The 18,118-nt window shown below is 37.5% G+C and overlaps 2 protein-coding genes and 1 pseudogene across 3 annotated transcripts; 1 reads left to right on the forward strand and 2 right to left on the reverse strand.

Moving 5' to 3' along the window:
• The first annotated feature begins 577 nt into the window (after positions 1-577).
• On the forward strand, positions 578-8,814 carry LOC137940136 (serine/threonine-protein phosphatase PP2A-2 catalytic subunit). Its single transcript, XM_068785075.1, has 11 exons — positions 578-1,062; positions 1,876-1,932; positions 3,961-4,044; positions 4,784-4,855; positions 5,507-5,578; positions 5,795-5,835; positions 7,471-7,537; positions 7,670-7,861; positions 7,938-8,027; positions 8,111-8,218; positions 8,304-8,814. The coding sequence occupies exons 1-11, from the start codon at positions 970-972 to the stop codon at positions 8,367-8,369; spliced, it is 942 nt and encodes a 313-aa protein (XP_068641176.1). The 5' UTR covers positions 578-969; the 3' UTR covers positions 8,370-8,814.
• A 558-nt stretch (positions 8,815-9,372) lies between these two features.
• Positions 9,373-17,342, reverse strand: LOC137941499 (lipid phosphate phosphatase delta-like). 2 transcript variants are annotated; one of them, XM_068786941.1, is made up of 9 exons: positions 16,960-17,342; positions 16,668-16,833; positions 16,453-16,548; positions 16,236-16,310; positions 15,992-16,122; positions 15,782-15,885; positions 15,554-15,682; positions 15,265-15,380; positions 9,373-9,918 (listed from the first exon to the last, which is right to left on the reverse strand). In XM_068786941.1, exons 2-9 carry the CDS (start codon positions 16,827-16,829, stop codon positions 9,511-9,513), a joined length of 1,221 nt encoding a protein of 406 aa, XP_068643042.1. In that variant the 5' UTR covers positions 16,830-16,833; positions 16,960-17,342; the 3' UTR covers positions 9,373-9,510. The 2 variants fall into 2 exon arrangements, with proteins under 2 accessions (XP_068643042.1, XP_068643041.1); XM_068786940.1 differs by having other exon boundaries at positions 16,668-17,342.
• Positions 12,551-13,982, reverse strand: LOC137940069 (pumilio homolog 4-like; annotated as a pseudogene).
• Positions 17,343-18,118: the final 776 nt, after the last annotated feature.

Consider the following 18,118-nt stretch of genomic DNA (forward strand, 5'->3'; position numbering starts at 1 on the left):
GACTTGTCTGAAAAATGTATTTAATTTCTATATTTTCATTATGCACTATGAATATATCTTCATAATCTTTTTGTCGTTACTTTGAGAATGGATTGAAGGGTTTTTGTTTTGCATAAGTCAAAGGAATACTCTTCAATTGACTTGGTTCTCATTAAAAGGATGTTGAGACCTTCATTATTCTTAGTTGTTATATTCGCAACAATAGTGAGTTATTCTGATACAGAAGTCTGAGGTGGACTATTAGGGTTCATTTTAGTTGGCCATATAGTTATTGATAGCTTTTGAGGAAATATGATTGTGTTTGGGTTATTTCTCTACAAGAAGATATCTTATTGGGATATGTATAGAGGGAAGATATCTAAAATACTCCAATAGAGGTATTTGGCTGGTATTTGTATTTAAGAGTGAGACAAACTAAAATATCAATCTGACTACAATGATAGTCTAGGACTGGTTCCCAAGTCCATGGAAGGGAAAGCCCACTAACCGTTACATCAATCATATCGGATCCGTGACCATCTCACTGCCTTCGAATGTGGAAGTCCTAAGAAATCATATAATAGAAAGCGCCCCACGACCCAATCGAAGAAAGGGGGAGCCCTAGTCCGGAACGGCGAGAAAGAGGGCTAGCAAATGCAAGGAAAAGAGGCAGTTCCTCTCCCTCCACAGAATTCAGAATACAACATTTTATTTTTCTTTTCCTTTTTCTGATGGTCTGATTTTCTCGTCTGTCCAAATAAAAAGAGCCGATCGATTAAAGTCGAGGGTTTTCTTCTCTCTCGTTGGTTACTCCACCACCACCGCTCGCTCCCTCCATCTCCATCCCTCCCCTTCTTGATTCTATCACTGAGTGAGAAGGAAAGCTGATAAAAGAGAAAGGAAACTCTCTAGGGTTAGGGTTAGGCTTAGGCTTAGGGGAAAGTACCTTCCTCTATTACTTTGTTTTATACCCTCTGAGAAGGAAGAAAAATGAGCGTGGATCCGGTGCCCTCTAACTCTCATGGACAAATTGACGGGCAGATTTCGCAGCTCATGCAGTGCAAGCCTCTGTCGGAGCAAGAGGTTCTGTCTCTTTACCTCTCTTTATTCTGTCATTTGGTGTTCTGTACACGGTCCTTGCCCGTTAATCTTTGGGGATCGTCTTGAATTCTGCTTTAACTGCGCAAATCGGTAGGTTTTCGTCCGATCAGCGTCTCTTCTTGTATTTTCTGGTCTTCATTTTGTAAGTGGAATAGATTGTGTTTTAGTGTCCGTGTACGTTCTTGATCTGCGAAGGGACGTACCATGTCTAAACTTGGGGTGTCTGGCATGTCCTCCTGTGTGAAGTTTGGTGGATCGCGAGCTTTTTACGGTTGATTTCTACCAAAATCTGCAGATCCCTCTAGATGGTTGTTGTTTCCCCATTTGGTGACTTACCTGATGATTATTTCCATTTCCTTCGGCTCTTGTGAGAAATCCCAAGATCCATCTTTTCGAATTACTTTTTTCCAGATGCGGCTTGAAATATCTTTAAATCGATCGATATCGATTATGGAGGACAATGTGTGTCTATTTTATAAAAGTTGTGCTATTTTAGCTTGTGCTTAAGCAACGCCCAACAATGAACTCTCCCCAATTTTCTTTTTCTTGTTTCATTTTGGGTCAAATCTTTCGTTCTCTTGCTTCCTAACTTAAAAATCTTGTCACTATTTGGCATTCGCTGGAATAGGTGCGCGTCTTGTAATTTCGCCTCTTAACCAGTATCATTAGTGATCCCTGATATGCTTGTTTTTGTCCATCATGTGAGAGCGCCTACTCCGAATTAATGCCGCATGCCTTATAATGGTGGTAACCTTACTTTTTCTCTTTCTATGTTTATCTGATTCCGCGCTACAGGTCAGAGTGTTATGTGAGAAGGCAAAGGAGATATTGATGGAGGAAAGCAATGTCCAGGTATAGGCCCTTTATATCTCTTGCCTTACAGGGTGCATATTGTCTTTTGATCACCTCAGAAGTCATATCCTTGCTTCTCACTATTTGCATAGTGGTACTTACTTTTCTATATTTTTATTTTAGAAATGTATGTGTTCGTTTATTTGGATTAAGAAACCAGTAGAATTTAAAACTTGCTTTAGTTGGTTGAAAAAAATCCCTCCTTCAGCCTCTGGGAAAAAAAGATCTTTTTTTCTTTGTTTGAATCCTGATTTCAGCAAGCACATTACATCCAATATCCCTGTGAAACATGAACCTAGACAAAAGGGTACTCTCATAAAGATATTGATTTGTCTGACATGTCCATCACTTCTATTAGTTGCAGCTATGTATTTAAGATCAAGTAACTGATTTGGTTTCCTTCAATATTTTATGTGGTTGAACTTTGTACCTGATAAGGATCCTGTAGAATAATGGTAAATTGATTCCGGTAAAGAAAAAGAAACATGGTAGGTAGTAAAATGGAACGGCTATGGTTTGTTGTCCGTGAAAGGCAAACTCTTGTATTGTCCATGAGTGGAAGGAAGTTTCACATTGGTGTGGTCTTGTGAAGAATATTATTGGATGTAAAGAGGTTGAGATATAGAGACTCTGTAAATGCTTCTTTATGTGGTAAGAAGTCTTGCATGCAGAGATAACCAATTGCCCTTTCTCCCTATCATCTGTTGGATGGTAGATAGTCTTCCATTTTGTTGTCTGAAGGAACTGATTAAGCACTCTCATTTTAACATCCTTAAGAGAGCAGCAAAATCTTTGTGGATACCTGTCTTCATGGTAAGAGGGATTATGGCTTATTTTCTGTCCTGAAACTTTACACTATTCACGTGTTTGTGCCTTTTTAGCTTTCTTAAAGTTTGATAAATTCCTTGCTGTGGTTCGAAGTGAAATTGATGGTATTGCGAAGTGCCAATTGTTGTTGATGCATAATGGATACTTTTTGACAGTGTACTGGTTTTTCTCATTCCAACTTCTTTGTATGTATAATTATCAAAACCTTTCTTGCTTTATACATTTTGAGATAGTATTTGAAGTTTTTTCTGCTAACCTTTGTTCTTGAGTTTGAACAAAAAATGCTGATTTGCAAACAGTTTTACTTGTTTTTAGATTTTATTTTTTGAGAAAAGCCTGTACTGAGCTGAAGCTATTCCTTTTATTGATTTATTTTGCCTTTAGTTTAATGAAGCTTGTCACAGTTATAGTGTTTCTTTCTATTGTTCCAATTGTAAAGTTTGTAACCTTTTGACATCTTGTGCAAGCAGTGATAATCCATGAGAAACGGAATATTTTGCCATGAATAGCATATCAGTGAACTTGAATCATTCTGAGAAGTGGATGCGCGTACCATGTTTTTTGGAAACGTGGTGTTTGGACAACTTTATCTACTTATGTTATTTGAAGGCTTATGTCTTACTAATGATAATAGGGATTTGCAATCATCCCCAATAGTTTTATCTCAATGTTGTTGTTGGAGCACTTGAGGGGTGACCATATGTAGATTTTCCAATCTTTTGCAAAAGATCTACTTTGCTCTCAGGTCTTTGTGTTCTGGTTGCATATGTGTATGAAATGGTACACAGATAACCTTGATATTCTTATTTGTTTTCAGTACATTAAAATATATTGAGAGCATTGAAATGATTACAATGCTTAAAAAGCTGCTTTCTAGGTCAGATTACATTTTACAAAGTTTGTAAGAGCTATATTTTAAGAAATGATTTAAAAATGTACCCATCTTTAGTTGAAGAACATAGTTCATTTGGATTTTGCTGATTGGATGGTTGAACTTTCTGACAATAAACACTTTCAAATGTACTGCTGCTTCATTAATATAAAACTCTTATATTATAGCTGTTGGAGAAATTTTATAATTTTTATTTCTAAATTTGGTTGAGTTATTGTCATCCTTATCTTTTAGTTAGGAGACTGCATCATGTTTTGCCCTTGCCAAAAAAACGGTTTTAATGTTCTTAATATCTTTTGGTCTTGTAGCCTGTGAAAAGTCCTGTAACAATTTGTGGTGACATACATGGGCAGTTTCATGATCTTGCTGAACTTTTTCGGATAGGAGGAAAGGTAACAACTTTCACCACGTCATTTTCTTTTCTTTTAAAGTCCATTTGATCCAAGGATTCTTTAATGTTGTTGTTACTATATTCAAATTTTTTTAAAAACTGGTTAAAATTCTGCTTCTATATATTTGTGTGTGTGTGTGTGTGTATATACCTATTTGCTTGAAATATATAATGTCTGCTGTTTGGTATTAGGTATGTCATTTTTTGGAATTGGTGTATATTTACTCATATAAGTGTTCCTATTCACTTACAGCTCACCCCCTCCATGTGTTGGCTGCTATTCCTGTTACACTAATTCAACTAATGCCGCTGTTGAACTTATGGATGTAAATCTACTTATTCTGCAGCTCTTAAGAGCTACAAAGATCTGGTGGGCAGCTGTTTTTGTTCAGGCTTATGTCCTTGCTGTAATTTCTCAGCTGCATTACTGTCATGATTTTTGCAAGTGGTGTCTGGATCTAACTACTTTCTTGTCATTCTCAATATAGTTTGTATGTTGCAGCAGACAAAATTGGATTTTGAATTTCGTTTGTCACTTCTCCTGGTTAATCATTTCTTATGTTTTTCATACTGATGAATTTTTTTCATTTTCGGTTTTACTTTTCTGTGTGCTTCTGTTTAATATTTCCATGATGTGTTTGGTGCTTCATTGCTTATCTTTTCCTGCTAGTGGTGGCAGTGGCTGCCTCTTCTGAGGTATTCTCTATAGCAATCTTATGTTGCCCTTTTGTGGTTGATAGTGTCCAGATACCAATTACCTTTTTATGGGAGATTATGTGGATCGTGGCTATTATTCAGTTGAAACTGTAACGGTATGTAAATCAATGCACTCACTCCTCTTTATGTGATAGTAAATAGAACATTAATTGTGCTGGTGGTGCAGCATCATTTCAAAAAAAAAAAAAAAAATTGAGCTGGTGGTGGTAGTATATTTAGACGAATTTGGACAAACTTGTCATCTTTGAAATGTTCTCATATCCAAAATGGTTTTTTGCTACTACACTTCAAAATGATCTCTTCTTTGAAGCTGCTTTACAGTTTTCCTATATTAAAATTTTTGTATATTATAACCATTTATTAAATGCGGTTGATTCATCGGATTTTTAAAAGTATTGCCTTGTTCTACTTGGGCAGTTTACTCTCAGCTTTTGCTGTTTCGCAGAATTCCTTTTATGACAGTTTTTAGGTTACCTGTTACTCAACATTTAGAAAAGAAAGTCAACTGTTAAGCAAGATACGTGTAGATGTGTTGATCACCTGTCCTAACAGTTACCTTTGTTCTTTTTTTTTTCAAAAAAAAGAAAAAAAGAAAACAGTATCTTTGTTCATTAAGATTTGGAAACAAAATAAAGTTGCTGTTTGATGTCAAGATATGAAATGCAAATAATATTAATTCTGAGTAATTGAGCCTGGAAGATATGCAGGTTTATCTTTTGCTCATACTTGTTTCTTTGTTTCCTCAGCTCCTTGTTGCTCTGAAAGTACGCTATCCACAGCGAATTACCATTCTTCGTGGCAATCATGAGAGTCGCCAGGTATACTTTTCTCTTACATTCTTTCTTGCTGATAGGGTTGATCAATTTTTTTATTGTTATCTTAGAGAAATTCTTAGTGAAAATTTTAGGTTGTTACCCAGGTTTCTGAATTGAGGTTATTGCATGATTATAGTTTTAGTATGTCCATTTTGACCTATCAATTATTGTACATTAGCACTTCTAAGTGAAACTTAAATTTTGTTAACTGCTTTGCAGATAACACAAGTGTATGGATTCTATGATGAGTGCCTGCGAAAGTGAGTTCCTTATGCAAATCCTGTTTCTTGGAGTAGCCCGCATTATGACATTTTCTGCATTAGAACTTAGAAAAGTACTCAAATGTTTTTTTCTGTTTTTTGTTTGTTGGCTATTTTTCATGTTGTCTCTTGGCATTTTCTGTCCATTCTTTGAGTTGCAAAATCTAGTGAGATGTCCTGTGCAGATTGGAGGCACCTTATCCAAGCATACCTGTCTAGTTCTGGGACATAGGTTTTTAGACTGTGATATCACCTCTACCACAGTTTTGTAGTGCTGTTGTGCCACTACTATGTTCTTTCAACTTCTTCATAGTAATTTTTTGTGCTGAAATGGTATTTGTGTATTAGATCATTTTGCCTAAGAGGGGTTGATAATCAATCTCTCCTTGTTTTGATGAATCCTCCTTTGCTGTTGTAGTTTGATTTTTGGCTTTTTGTCTTTATATTAAATCACCATTAAAAAAATCTCGGGGTGGATAGTTGTTGGTTGTCCTTTACAATTTTCATTTTGTTTTACTGTACCGTCTTCAGAAAAAAGTTATAAAATTATCTAATTTAACAGAAATCTAATCTTTTAGGTGGTGTGATGATTCTTGAGATTCATGAAGGTAAACTCCCTAGGGATCTTATATTTGGAAATTGACTATTACTTCCTTTCAGATTTATTAGGAACCCTAAACCCTATAATACAGAAATTCAAAAGGAATAAAAGTAAATTATATTTGTTCTTTAGGGGGGAAGATCACTGGATATACTTAAAAATCCTAAGAAAATCTGTGCTGTTGCTGTACCCTATTCTTCTGAAAAAAAATTTCAATGAAGATCTCACCAAAGTTAGTTTGTTGTAATATCCAACAATGTTCCTTTAAATTCTTATTTTTGAGTTGACTTCCATGGTTTTTCAGTAGAAATATTTTTCTATCAGTTTAATATGGGGCATCTTTTTTCCATTTGCTGCTCCAACATGTTGTAAAAATCATTTCCTCATAGTTCTTGTATTTTCTTTTCTTGTCTTTGTTACTGCAACAAAAAATGTAAAGAATTTTTTAATCATTTAGGAGTCGAACTTCATTTAGTGGGAAAGTCTTAGTGGCTGGTAACATCATGTTGAAGTGAACACAGCTGACTATAGCAAGAACGTGTCTTCACATATTTTTTTTTTTTTTTTTGTGATTGCCAAATCACAGTTGAGCATGCATAACTTCATCACCACAAGAGCAACTGTTTCAAATAAAAGGTTTAGAAATGGATTTCTCATTGTGATATCAATGAAGGTTTTAGTTTGTCTTAACATTTGGTGGTTTTTTTCTTCACAAAAAGAGTGTAGAGATTCATTCATCTTCAGTTGATTACACCTGTCAGAGAATAGCTCTTTTTATACTGGATATTTAGTTGATGTAATATACCTGGTAATATGGTGATTCATACATCTTCAGTTGACTGAAACTGAATTTGAAGTCCTTTCCTGTTTTCCATCAAGTATTAATGTATGGCATTGGAATTTTATCGGATCCTATTGGCATTTCTTCAGTGTAGATGGTTTCTTTAAATCATAAATAAGAATTGGCGTATAAACTGGTAACTTTTGTTGTGCCTGCCACCGTATAGTAACTTTATTTTGATTGTCATTTGCAGGTATGGCAACGCCAATGTCTGGAAGATCTTCACTGACCTTTTTGACTACTTTCCATTAACAGCTTTGGTTAGTACTTTATCCTACTGGCCATATGTCGGGGCTGATTTTGTGGTTGTCAATGTTCATACATGTTTATTTTCTTTACAGATTGTGTGCATGATATGTTCTTATATTTGTACCTGGTTGTGCTTTTTGAAGGTTGAATCTGAAATATTTTGTCTTCATGGTGGCTTGTCTCCATCAATTGAGACGCTTGATAACATCCGAAACTTTGATCGTGTGCAAGAGGTCCCACATGAAGGACCTATGTGTGATTTGTTATGGTCTGACCCAGATGATCGGTGTGGCTGGGGAATTTCTCCACGTGGTGCTGGGTACACCTTTGGCCAAGTAATAAGTTTCCTGGTCCTTGTGAATTTAAAGAGTTTTATGACTGTGTGTTTATAAAATAGGTGTTTTATTCCAGGATATATCAGAGCAATTCAATCACACCAACAATCTTAAGCTGATAGCCCGTGCTCATCAATTAGTCATGGAGGGATTCAACTGGGGACATGTTAGTATACTGTGTTCGTTATTTTGATTTCCTGCTCATGGATGGGACGCTCTTATAATAATTCTTTTTATTTTCGTTATCAGGAGCAAAAGGTTGTTACCATATTCAGTGCACCCAATTATTGCTACCGGTGTGGGAATATGGCTTCTATTTTGGAAGTGGATGATTGCAAGGATCATACGTTTATCCAGGTCTAAATCTTTCCTAACTGTGCTTTTTTTTATTTTTTTTAATAATTGGATTTGCTCATTGTCGGACCTACATGTGTGTTTGCAGTTTGAGCCAGCTCCTAGAAGGGGGGAGCCAGATGTGACTCGTAGAACCCCGGACTATTTCTTATGAGGGCTGCATTTATGGTTATTGCACATTCTTGGAAAGCAAAGTGGCCTTGTACTTGTGGCGGTAAGAAGGGGATAATGAATTGCAGATAATCTGTAATCCAGTTAACATTTAAAATTACGGGCTGCTGTAAATCTCCATTTGGGAGAAAATGGAAAGCATGTAAAATGGAGCAGGTAAGCTGGGTGCCCCTTGTTATTTGTTTGTCTTCAGTAACTGTGCTGATTTCTTCGCCGAAGGTGGCAGAGCATCGACACTGAAGCAGCATGTATCATTTCCAAGAAACCTGTGATATTTTTTGTGTTATTCCTACTTTTTTTATTTTTTATTTTGCCCTTTTGTTGTTGCCTTTTTCTTTTTTACTTTTTGGGCTTTGTAGAGAGGAGATTCTATTTTAGAGGGTGTTTTTCTCATATTTAGTTTTCCCTCATAGATTTATTTGCTTCTACCCTCTTTGAGTATGGTTCTCTCTAAAATGCTGAGAGAGCAGTGCATGTCCCAATACTGTGTAACTGGTGTTAACGCCGTAGGTAAATTTCCTGCACTTGTACTTTCTTTTCCATGTTCTATAAGGTTTCATCAGACTACTGTTCATGATGAATCTTCGGAAGAAAGAAAAAAAAAAAAAATCTTGGACATACTAGAGAGCTGTATTGAAAGGCGGAGGAAGATGAAGAGGTAAATGGAAACACGAAAAGACGCAGGGAACGACAAAAAATAAGATGAGTGTTTACGATATCGCATCAGATTTGGAAAGTGCATGTATAAAGCATGCGAGTTAGACAGATTTTTGGACAAGAGAATCTTAAATGAAAGAGACCAATGGAAACTGAGTGATGAAGAACGTCTTGGAATAAAAATGGTAAACTAAGGTTCCCTACTTCGATGATGAAAATTAAGCAACATACATACAGTGAGAAAAATTACATTAGTGTAGCAGTCGTGTGATAACATTTCTCAAATTGGAGCATCGAGAGGTACTATTTCAGTTTCAAAGACTCGCCGTGTCCTTTTGAGTGTTAATGTGCTCAAGTCAAAATAGAAGCATAAATACATATCGACACAGATTAGTATAATGGATAGTGCAGTATATACTCTCAGGAAGAAGTTACAGGCTACATACTAGAGTTGTCAAAATGGTCAATTACAAGTTAAGGTGAGAGAAGAGAGAGGGAACCAAGTCCACCACTGACCAAGCAAGGCCTGTATATTGGAGAAACCTTATGCCTGTATCAACATCGTATGATTCTTGACAGAACAAAAGCATTCTTTGAAAATTGCCCATTTGCTTGCTTTCACACTTGGCTTTACTACCACCACAATCTTTTAGTGCTAAGATGTAAGACGTAGATCTTATCGGTATTCCCAAAGTGTTGCAAACTACAGGAAGCATCCGCTTAGCCAATGCCTTGCTGCAAAACTTCACAATAAGAATTGTGGGAATTCCAACAGCCATTCGTCCCACAAACTGCAGAAGACTCATGTCCGGGTTGAGTATCTTCGAAACATTTTCGTGGTGAAACTGATTATAAGTTTGCTGTACTCCACTAACCTGAAAAAAAAAAAATCCTAGTATTAGAATTTGCTGAACAAGATATGTTCCGAAAGTCAGTCCTCAAAATTCTCTGCCAACAGAAAACTACTGGTTTCCTTGCCCCTGATCCTTTTGTGCAAACTACTAGGAATCAGACACAACTCAAACTGTTATCTCGAAGAAACACTACATCAGGCTCCCGCTTCCCCTCCTGTTTGGAGTTGAAGAAACAGATTACTTGCTCTCAGAACTAGTAGCAACAGTTTCCAAATTTCAATATGAGATCACACCCTTTCCAACATCTAATTATCCTGTTCTGCTCCATCCGTTCCCCTCCCCCCACAGGTTTGAGAGTTTTTTTGTTACAAGAGAACAATTTGCAAGATAATATGCAGACTTGGTGCTCTTCTATTGAGGTTGATGAGTTTGCTGGCTTCTAAATTTTGTAGGAAGGAGGAAATTACAATCGTAGATGGGTCAAGAAGGTTTAAATGGACCATCCAAGAGCGAAAGGCCAACATGCTCATATCCACACACTAGATTCTATGGAAGCATATTGAATATTGATCTCTCTGATATGTTGAAATTACAAAAATGACAGAAAATGAGTAAGGTAGCAAGTCCTTTGGAAGCAGAAGGCCCCATTCTAGAGGCTCTAGGAGGATAATGAAACACAGTTTTCCCACTTGGCTTCTACCTATTAATGAAATGATTGCATTAGTTCCCTGTAAGATAATGGTTTGACAAGCTTGGATAAGAAACCTATCATTAAGAATATAAATAAACTTTCCTTGAAGGCGCCAACAGTCTGACACTGTCCTCAAGTTCCTTTTTCATGTGCTAGCCAGCAACTTTAAAAGGCCCTTCTCTATGGATGAAATTGAGGCTGCAGCCTTCGCTATTGCTCTCAAAAGTCTACCTTCTCTATTCCCACTAACAAAATTCTTTGATCAGATGGATTTGAAGCTGAATTCTGTAATTTCTTTTCTAATGGTGAAGTTTTTTTTTTTTTTTGACGAAAGTGCGTATATTGAAAGGTGAAGTTAATAAAATATTTGACAAATTCTATTATAGATGAATCAAAACTATCACCTAATGGAGTATCATCTTGTCCTTCTGCCCAAGAAAAACAAAGCTGAGAACCCCTCTGATTGGTGGCTGACATACACCTCATTTTCTGGTACCATTGCTCAAGCTCTTCCCATGTGCGGTTCTCTTTTTTTTTTTTTAATTGAATTGTCCTTCTCTTATCACTGACAGTTAGAGCGTGTTTTGATGAAAAAGAAAATCATTTACTCGGTCTTCAGTGCTCATGTGCTTAATTGGTGGAAATCTGCTGGATGCTTGCACATTTGCTAGCAGTTTAAATTTTAAGTTTGGGGTACCACTGTTAGCAGATTCGGGCCCAATCTTTGCATGCCCAACTGCCTTGATGTAATGAATACACGTTGCCTTTCATGGTCCTTAATAATCTAAAAGGAAAGCAAATGCTGCGGAAGACTTCCCTTGCTGCGACATCTCATATTGTTTTAGAAAGAAATGGAGCATCAAACTTTTTGACAGAAATGGAATATCAAACTTCGCAGAGAAGTCGAGTTTCATGGGCTTATTGCTGCTATTTGTTTGTCCATACTAACGAAGAGCATTGAAGGCAGTCCCTGGGATTGATGGTTATGGTGAGTTGATCCATAATCACCATGGGTGTCTCGTAATGATATGGTTCGGACCTTACTGAAGCTACAGAAGCAGCTGCAAGCTCTTTTGCAAGTAATCAAAGATTTTTCCTCCAACACCATTTCAGACTGGTTATCACTGAGGGAGAGTGTAACTATTAGCTGGATAAAAGGAGAGAAGTAGCTCTGTGGAGACATCAGAAGTAACTAGAAAAAGCTTTTTAACTTATCTGGCACCATCTCTTGGAGTATCTGTCATATAATGCTAACTACATTGCTGACTCCTTTGCCAAGAATCATGTCTCAAACCAACACCTTGTTGTTGAAGACTTTCATTTGATATGTGGCTGTATTTATTTTCTTCCTTATGTACCTTTTTTTTTCTTTGTTTTTTCCTTCTGCTTCTTTTATTCAGATTTTAGGCTTTTGGGCTTAATGATAAGTCTCATCCGAAAATAATGTCAGATCAAGGTTAGTTCCCTAGTACCAGCTTCTGCAGGAATTTCATCAAAGATTGGTGAGCCAGGCTCTCTGTACTTTCATCATAAGGAGACAAAACTTAACTCCCTAATGTCTCTCATAAGGGTTTCCTCCCACATAGATTAGTGAGTACAAAGATCTTGAGTTTATTAGTTGGTAAAGAGGTTTCCAAAATGACTAGCCAACTTAGGAAACCTCATTACCAACTAATAAACTCAAAATCTTTGTTCTCACTAATCTATCTGGGACTATTCCTTACCACTCCCCCTCATGTGTAGACCCTTTTTTGTGGTTCTACAAGTGGATAATTTAGGAGTAGGCAGTTTAGGTGTAAGCCCTCCTTTGTGGCTATACAAATAGATAGTTTTAGGTGCAGGCCCACATATGAGTACCCGCTCTGATTCCAATGTTAAGTTGGGTCAAAGGCCCATCCCAAAATGACTAGCCAACTTAGGAAACCTCTTTACCAACTAATAAACTCAAGATCTTTCTACTCACTAATCTATGTGGGACTTTTCCTTAACAGCTGGTATGATCGCACCCAACCCTTCTACACTAGCAGGACCAGCAGTGGAGAATGTAGGGTACACAGCAGCAGAGGAATAAGAACGTTTTAGCAAGTTAACCTGTTCATCACAGGTAACTCCATTGCTTTTAGACAAATTATTGTGAGACATTCCAATGGCAAGCATTGTTGGTGAATCTGCTTTGGTCTTGTTGAACAGAAAACTGGACTGATCACAAAATTCACGTTGGAGCTGAGACTGGACATGAATTTCTTCTCCTACAAGCCTATTTCTAGAAAGGCTTAATCCAGATAAAGCGGTAGCAATCTCATCACGATCAGCCATGCTAGAAGATACACCATCATAAGTTGAACTAAGAACTGTACTTTTATCAGTAGCTGGAACACTCCCGCCAACTAAAGGATGGGTGGATCCCACAGACCTCCCAATCAGCTGAGTATCAGGAGTTGAACTTCTGGAAAGAGATGATCCCAGAACAGAAGCAAATGATTGAGGAGTTGATGAACCAATGCTTTGAACCCTAACCAGGCTGGTCCCACCAGAACCTACTATTCCAGAGCACAAGCTATCTACAGATTCCAGATCATTTTGTAACTGTGAGAATTGGGAACCACTTATGCCAGTTGGATCAGAAGTATCATCAAAAGTATTATGGCTCACTGGACATGAAAGACGTCCAGATACTGCGGCACTTCGGGCTAGTCCTTCCTGGAGCATTCCTTGCACCCAAGCCCACCCCTGCCAATCCAATCAAACCGTCAGCCTCGTTCCAACCACTCAGCTGAAGGTTGCCTGGACAGATTGACCTTTTTAGGTCTTATTATTTCTTCGTCCCCCCTCTGAACTGGTTGCAATGAAAATAAAGACTTGCTGATTCCATCATCAACTATCTCCTTTTTCCCCCTATCTCCAATACCCCCAAAGGAAGAACTTCCAGCCTGAAATCTCTGTGCTAGTCAATCTTCCTTGGTCAAAAGTGGGGGAGGAAGTCTTGGATTCTGGTTCTCATGAGAATAATATGATAAATAAGCAGGGTGAGACAGTAATTCTTCGTCAGAGAGAAGTGAGTTCTTATTAAGACAAACTGGTGGGAAATCCGAGCCTCCAACTCGAAAAAGACTGCCGGCGGCTGTCAAAGAGCCCTATACTGTCAGAGGGGCACTTCCACTACGGTAGATGTTTAGTTCTCTCTGTGTCAAAAATGTCTTTACTGCGCTGCTCTCTGAGCATAATCTCAATTTGTTTATCTAAAGTATCCTCATAATTATTGCTTGAGCCACTTGGACCGTCCCCAAGCATTGGACTGACACCGAGATCCGATAGCGTCTTCAAAGGACTCTCCATTACCATCCTCACATGAAATTCAGCATCTAACTCAATCGTCGATGGTTCGAAACGCGCCATGACCAATGATCAACAAACGCAAGTCACAACCAAAAACAAAATCGGAGGCCTAGAATTGGCAAAATTCTGAAGGCGAATAGCAGCATATGAAAAGGGAAGAGATTACTGGGGCGGCATATTCTTCATCATAGTTCCAACCCAGATTCTAATGTGGGTATCTTCAAATCGTTGGCTTCGTTTTGGTAAGAGCCGAACATTACAAGATTGGATGGCGGGAAACCATGGATCTCTATACTTGGGCATAGATTAGTGAGTATAAAGATCTTGAGTTTATTAGTTGGTAAAGAGGTTTCCTAAGTTGGCTAGTCATTTTGGGATGGGCCTTGAACCCAACTTAACATAGTCAATTATGCAAAATATCGCCTTCATGAACTATCCATAAGGTTACTTGGAACAATTATTTATTTTTTTCATTTGAAGGAATACACAAAAAATAAAACAAGGATTATTTGAGATTCATTCTTGACCAAATGTTGCATGAATATGGACATCTTTGACAGAAATTTATCTATGTAAGTTTGTCAAAACTAGCACACTGAACTGTTGTAACATGACGACCAGCTAAATTTTATTCTAAAGCTATAGAGGTTCAAGTAACACTTCAAATTTGAACTCTCCCTCCTCATATCTTAGACATGTTAGATACTATATCTTTGGAAATCTAATCCTTTATTTGAATCACATTTTGCTTTTTTTTTCTTTTGAGGCTTCAATAAATTGTCTCAAGATGTCCTTCTTTGTATTTTCACAGTAAAAATTACAGAGGTTTAAAATTTTTACTACAGTTATTAACTCGATTTTTAACATCTTACAGATTTTCCCCCTATCTTTTCATTTTTCACAGACATTTTTTTTCCAGAATTTCTTCTGAGAAGTACTACACAACCAATATATCTCTCACATAGAGTGGGAGACAGTTGAAGCCAGTTGCTGAATTTGCATTGAGTGGAAAAATATCTGAACTATAAGGTTAACTCCATAAATCGGTGGCCTCATTGAATTTAGTTTCTATGAATAGTGTACAAATGAGAGAATTTGGTGCTTTTTCTGGATATCATTTTGTCATTCTTACAATAACTGTTACACACAATATCATCTGGATTGTTTGTAAATACCATAAATGCCATAGAAGTTTGCATCAAAGTAAGATTGATCAACGTCAGTACATTAGGCACACGCTGAAGATGATGATTAGGCAATTTAAACATCGGTGAGAAAATTAAATTTAGCAAAACTAGGTAGTATTTTCGATTCAATGTTTGAAGTGATAGAGAACTTACAATTCCCAATGCGACACCATTGAAGGCTGCATGATACTCAAAACTTGGTGTTGGAAGCTCTGGTGTTGGATAGGCAAAAAGTAACAGCAAAGAAAGAGCAGCCCAGAAAGATGTCACTGTCAATCATATCAGCTAACAAAGTCAGAAGCCAATTTATTTCACTATTCTTTCCTTAGTTACGATTTAACAATTACAAGGTAATTTCAACCATATTGGCAAAAGTTGGATCTCTACTGATCATAGATAAATAACCAAGAAAAGCAGATAGAAAGACTTCCATGGTACACACCATTCTGTCCAGAGACAATAAAATTGTCGATGTAATCATGTACCCAAAGCCAAAATGAAAGAATCAGAAGGCCCATAACTAGCCCACTGAAGATATCAACCAGGCTATGCATTCCTAGGTAAATTCTTCCTGAAAAAAATAAATAAAAGAAACAGTTAGAAGAGAGATTTTAATCTTCACAACAGGGTCTACAGATGGCCTGGGTTAACAGACTAATGTTAAACTCACCAAAGCCGATGAGTCCAACAAAGAAGCAGACTGTAACGATACCAGCCAACTGCACAACATGATTTGTTGGAGAGTTACATGCCAACATATACAGTAGAAGATAACTGCAAAAGCACCAAGATTGAAAGCAAGCGTATTTTATTAGAAAACATTAAATTCCTTACATAAAAACCAAAATAATTGAACTATATAGAAAATAATGAAAGATACCCAGATAAGCAAACGGTGTTAAGAGTATGAGAAGAAGGCAAGCCATATTCTTGTGCATTCTCTTCCTCATCTTTTGTAGCTGTTATCCTCCTAACAGGTGGAGAGCTGGGCCTTGGAGCTGATACTAAATCCTATCATCCATAAGAGGGATGAATCAAACTAAGCACAATTTCTACTCATGACAGTTATTATTACGGAGGAAAACAAAGAAAGAAAATCACATCCGGTAAAGGGTAACAGATACCTTGACAGAGTTGCCCAAATAATCACAAAAAGCAATCAACAACGACAGCTGTCTAGCCAATTTGCTATGTCCACTCTAAAACATTGAAAAAAGAGTCAAGCAGTTTTCCAGGGCCAGCAAATTTACGACACTCAAAAGGAGTGGGAATTTAGGCAAAACCAATTAAAGATATAAAAGTAAAAAAAAAAAATAGTAATCAAGATAAATGAGGAAATACCCAGAAGAGCAGAGGAAGAAAAGCAGTATAAAAAGGAACCGAAACAAGACATGAAATGGCAGAGAAAAAGGCATCCAAGGCATCGTGCCGAAAACCCTGAGAAGACAAAGCATAATACAGAAAACAATCTGTCAACAAAGAAACCACTAATGAATTTCGACATATACAATCAATACAGGGACAAATCTCAAAAATACTATATCAGCATTGCTTACCTGGACTTTAAGAATAAACGGAGTGCCATCAATAACACAACGAGTGACCAGAGGCTGAAGGAGGAATCTAATCTTTTGGGTCAGGTTCAGAAAGGAAGAGAGAAGAACCCATGAAATAATGGAGGTAAGGGAAACGATCTGCCACAACGGGATCGTTTCCATTCTCCTGACAGGATTCAGATAAAAGAAAAGAAAAGGAAACTTAGAAGGAACCCTGTCTCTCCTGTTTCTAAAATTATGAATTATGAGGCCTTACGAAGAGAAGATCTCTGAACATTTTAGAAATCAGAACCTTAATTTTCAGTTTCGGCAGGGAATAGGGATGATGGAGCATAGAGCATGGAGCCGTGGTAAAGTTGACCGCATACGGGGCTCCCGTCTCCCGGCTCTCCGCTGTTTTCTTCTGCCTCTCCGGAGTTCGGAACTCAGAATTTCAAACCATATAATTTTGCGGAAAATGAAACGGATAAGAAAATTAAGCAGAAATAAGATCACAGAATTTGGACACTCAATTTGGGGATGATGGTGAGATGATCGTAGGATTACGAGCCAGCTCTCATGCGTTAATTGGACCCACACAGGAGGTCAATCTTCCACTAAAAATCTACGACGAGAAGGCCAAATTTAGGAGTCGCTCAGCGGCTGCGCTTACATTACAATTTCAACGACTCGTGATTCATGATCATGACGGGAATCAATTGAATTTCCTCGCTTATTTTATTCGAATCAAACTCACGCGGACAGCGGACAGCCTTAGCTTTTGGCAACTACACAATTATAAATTAGTCTACAGTCTGTACCCAGAGAGGTGGTGAAGAGACTTTCCAAACGAGTCCAGTGCTTTTTCGTAGCCATTTAAACTGTGCTCAATCGTGACAATCCCCTTCACGATCATCCGTATTAACTTTCTTCTGGCTACAACAACTTGCAGTAGCAGAAGGCTATATTTTTTAAATTAATCTGCTATACAGCAATGTGCGATTGGATTGAGAAATTAATTTGACATATTCTGGTTCAGAGAACCAACAGGAACGGAGGATGTTTGAACTGGAGTTTAGCAAATCTAATATTGAAATTGATGAAGATCAGGTAGAATCCGGTAGAATCCGTGTGGGTGTTGAAAGATAAACTAAAATCTTGTAATAAATGGGTGGAAGCTGTTTGACTGAAAATAGATTAGTAGGGACTTTCCGAAGGATCCGAGAAGGAAAGGTTATCGTTGGACGACTGGGTCAATCGTGAAGGAAGAGCCTTCTGGCATAAAAAGTCTTGGACGGACGGGTACGGGCAAAGATTTTTATTTTTTGTTTTACAAGAGAAACCAAATGGACACGTTTCCAAAATATCCAGCTTCTTCCAGATTCAGAGTTTGAGTACGAGGCCTCGTTAAGACGACCAGATAGACCCTGAACTAGCTACTGCCGGCGTTTGACGGCATTTCACTCGTTGTT

This window comes from Aristolochia californica, unplaced genomic scaffold, assembly GCF_029961685.1.
Source record: "Aristolochia californica isolate CCGP_79_NKW_82.1479 unplaced genomic scaffold, dmAriCali1.0.hap1 SCAF_9, whole genome shotgun sequence".
NCBI classification, from domain to species: domain Eukaryota; kingdom Viridiplantae; phylum Streptophyta; class Magnoliopsida; order Piperales; family Aristolochiaceae; genus Aristolochia; species Aristolochia californica.

Bases quoted from the DNA above. Each gene is read 5' to 3' on its own strand.
- LOC137940136 (XM_068785075.1), top strand. From the start codon at position 970: ATGAGCGTGGATCCGGTGCCCTCTAACTCTCATGGACAAATTGACGGG. The intron at 5,579-5,794 runs GTATACTTTTCT...ACTGCTTTGCAG, and splicing joins GCAATCATGAGAGTCGCCAG to ATAACACAAGTGTATGGATT. The intron at 7,538-7,669 runs GTTAGTACTTTA...TGCTTTTTGAAG, and splicing joins ACTTTCCATTAACAGCTTTG to GTTGAATCTGAAATATTTTG.
- LOC137941499 (XM_068786941.1), bottom strand. From the start codon at position 16,829: ATGGAAACGATCCCGTTGTGGCAGATCGTTTCCCTTACCTCCATTATT. The intron at 16,311-16,452 runs GTATTTCCTCAT...TCAATGTTTTAG, and splicing joins TTCTTCCTCTGCTCTTCTGG to AGTGGACATAGCAAATTGGC. The intron at 15,381-15,553 runs GTGTGTACCATG...TATGATTGACAG, and splicing joins TATTGTCTCTGGACAGAATG to TGACATCTTTCTGGGCTGCT.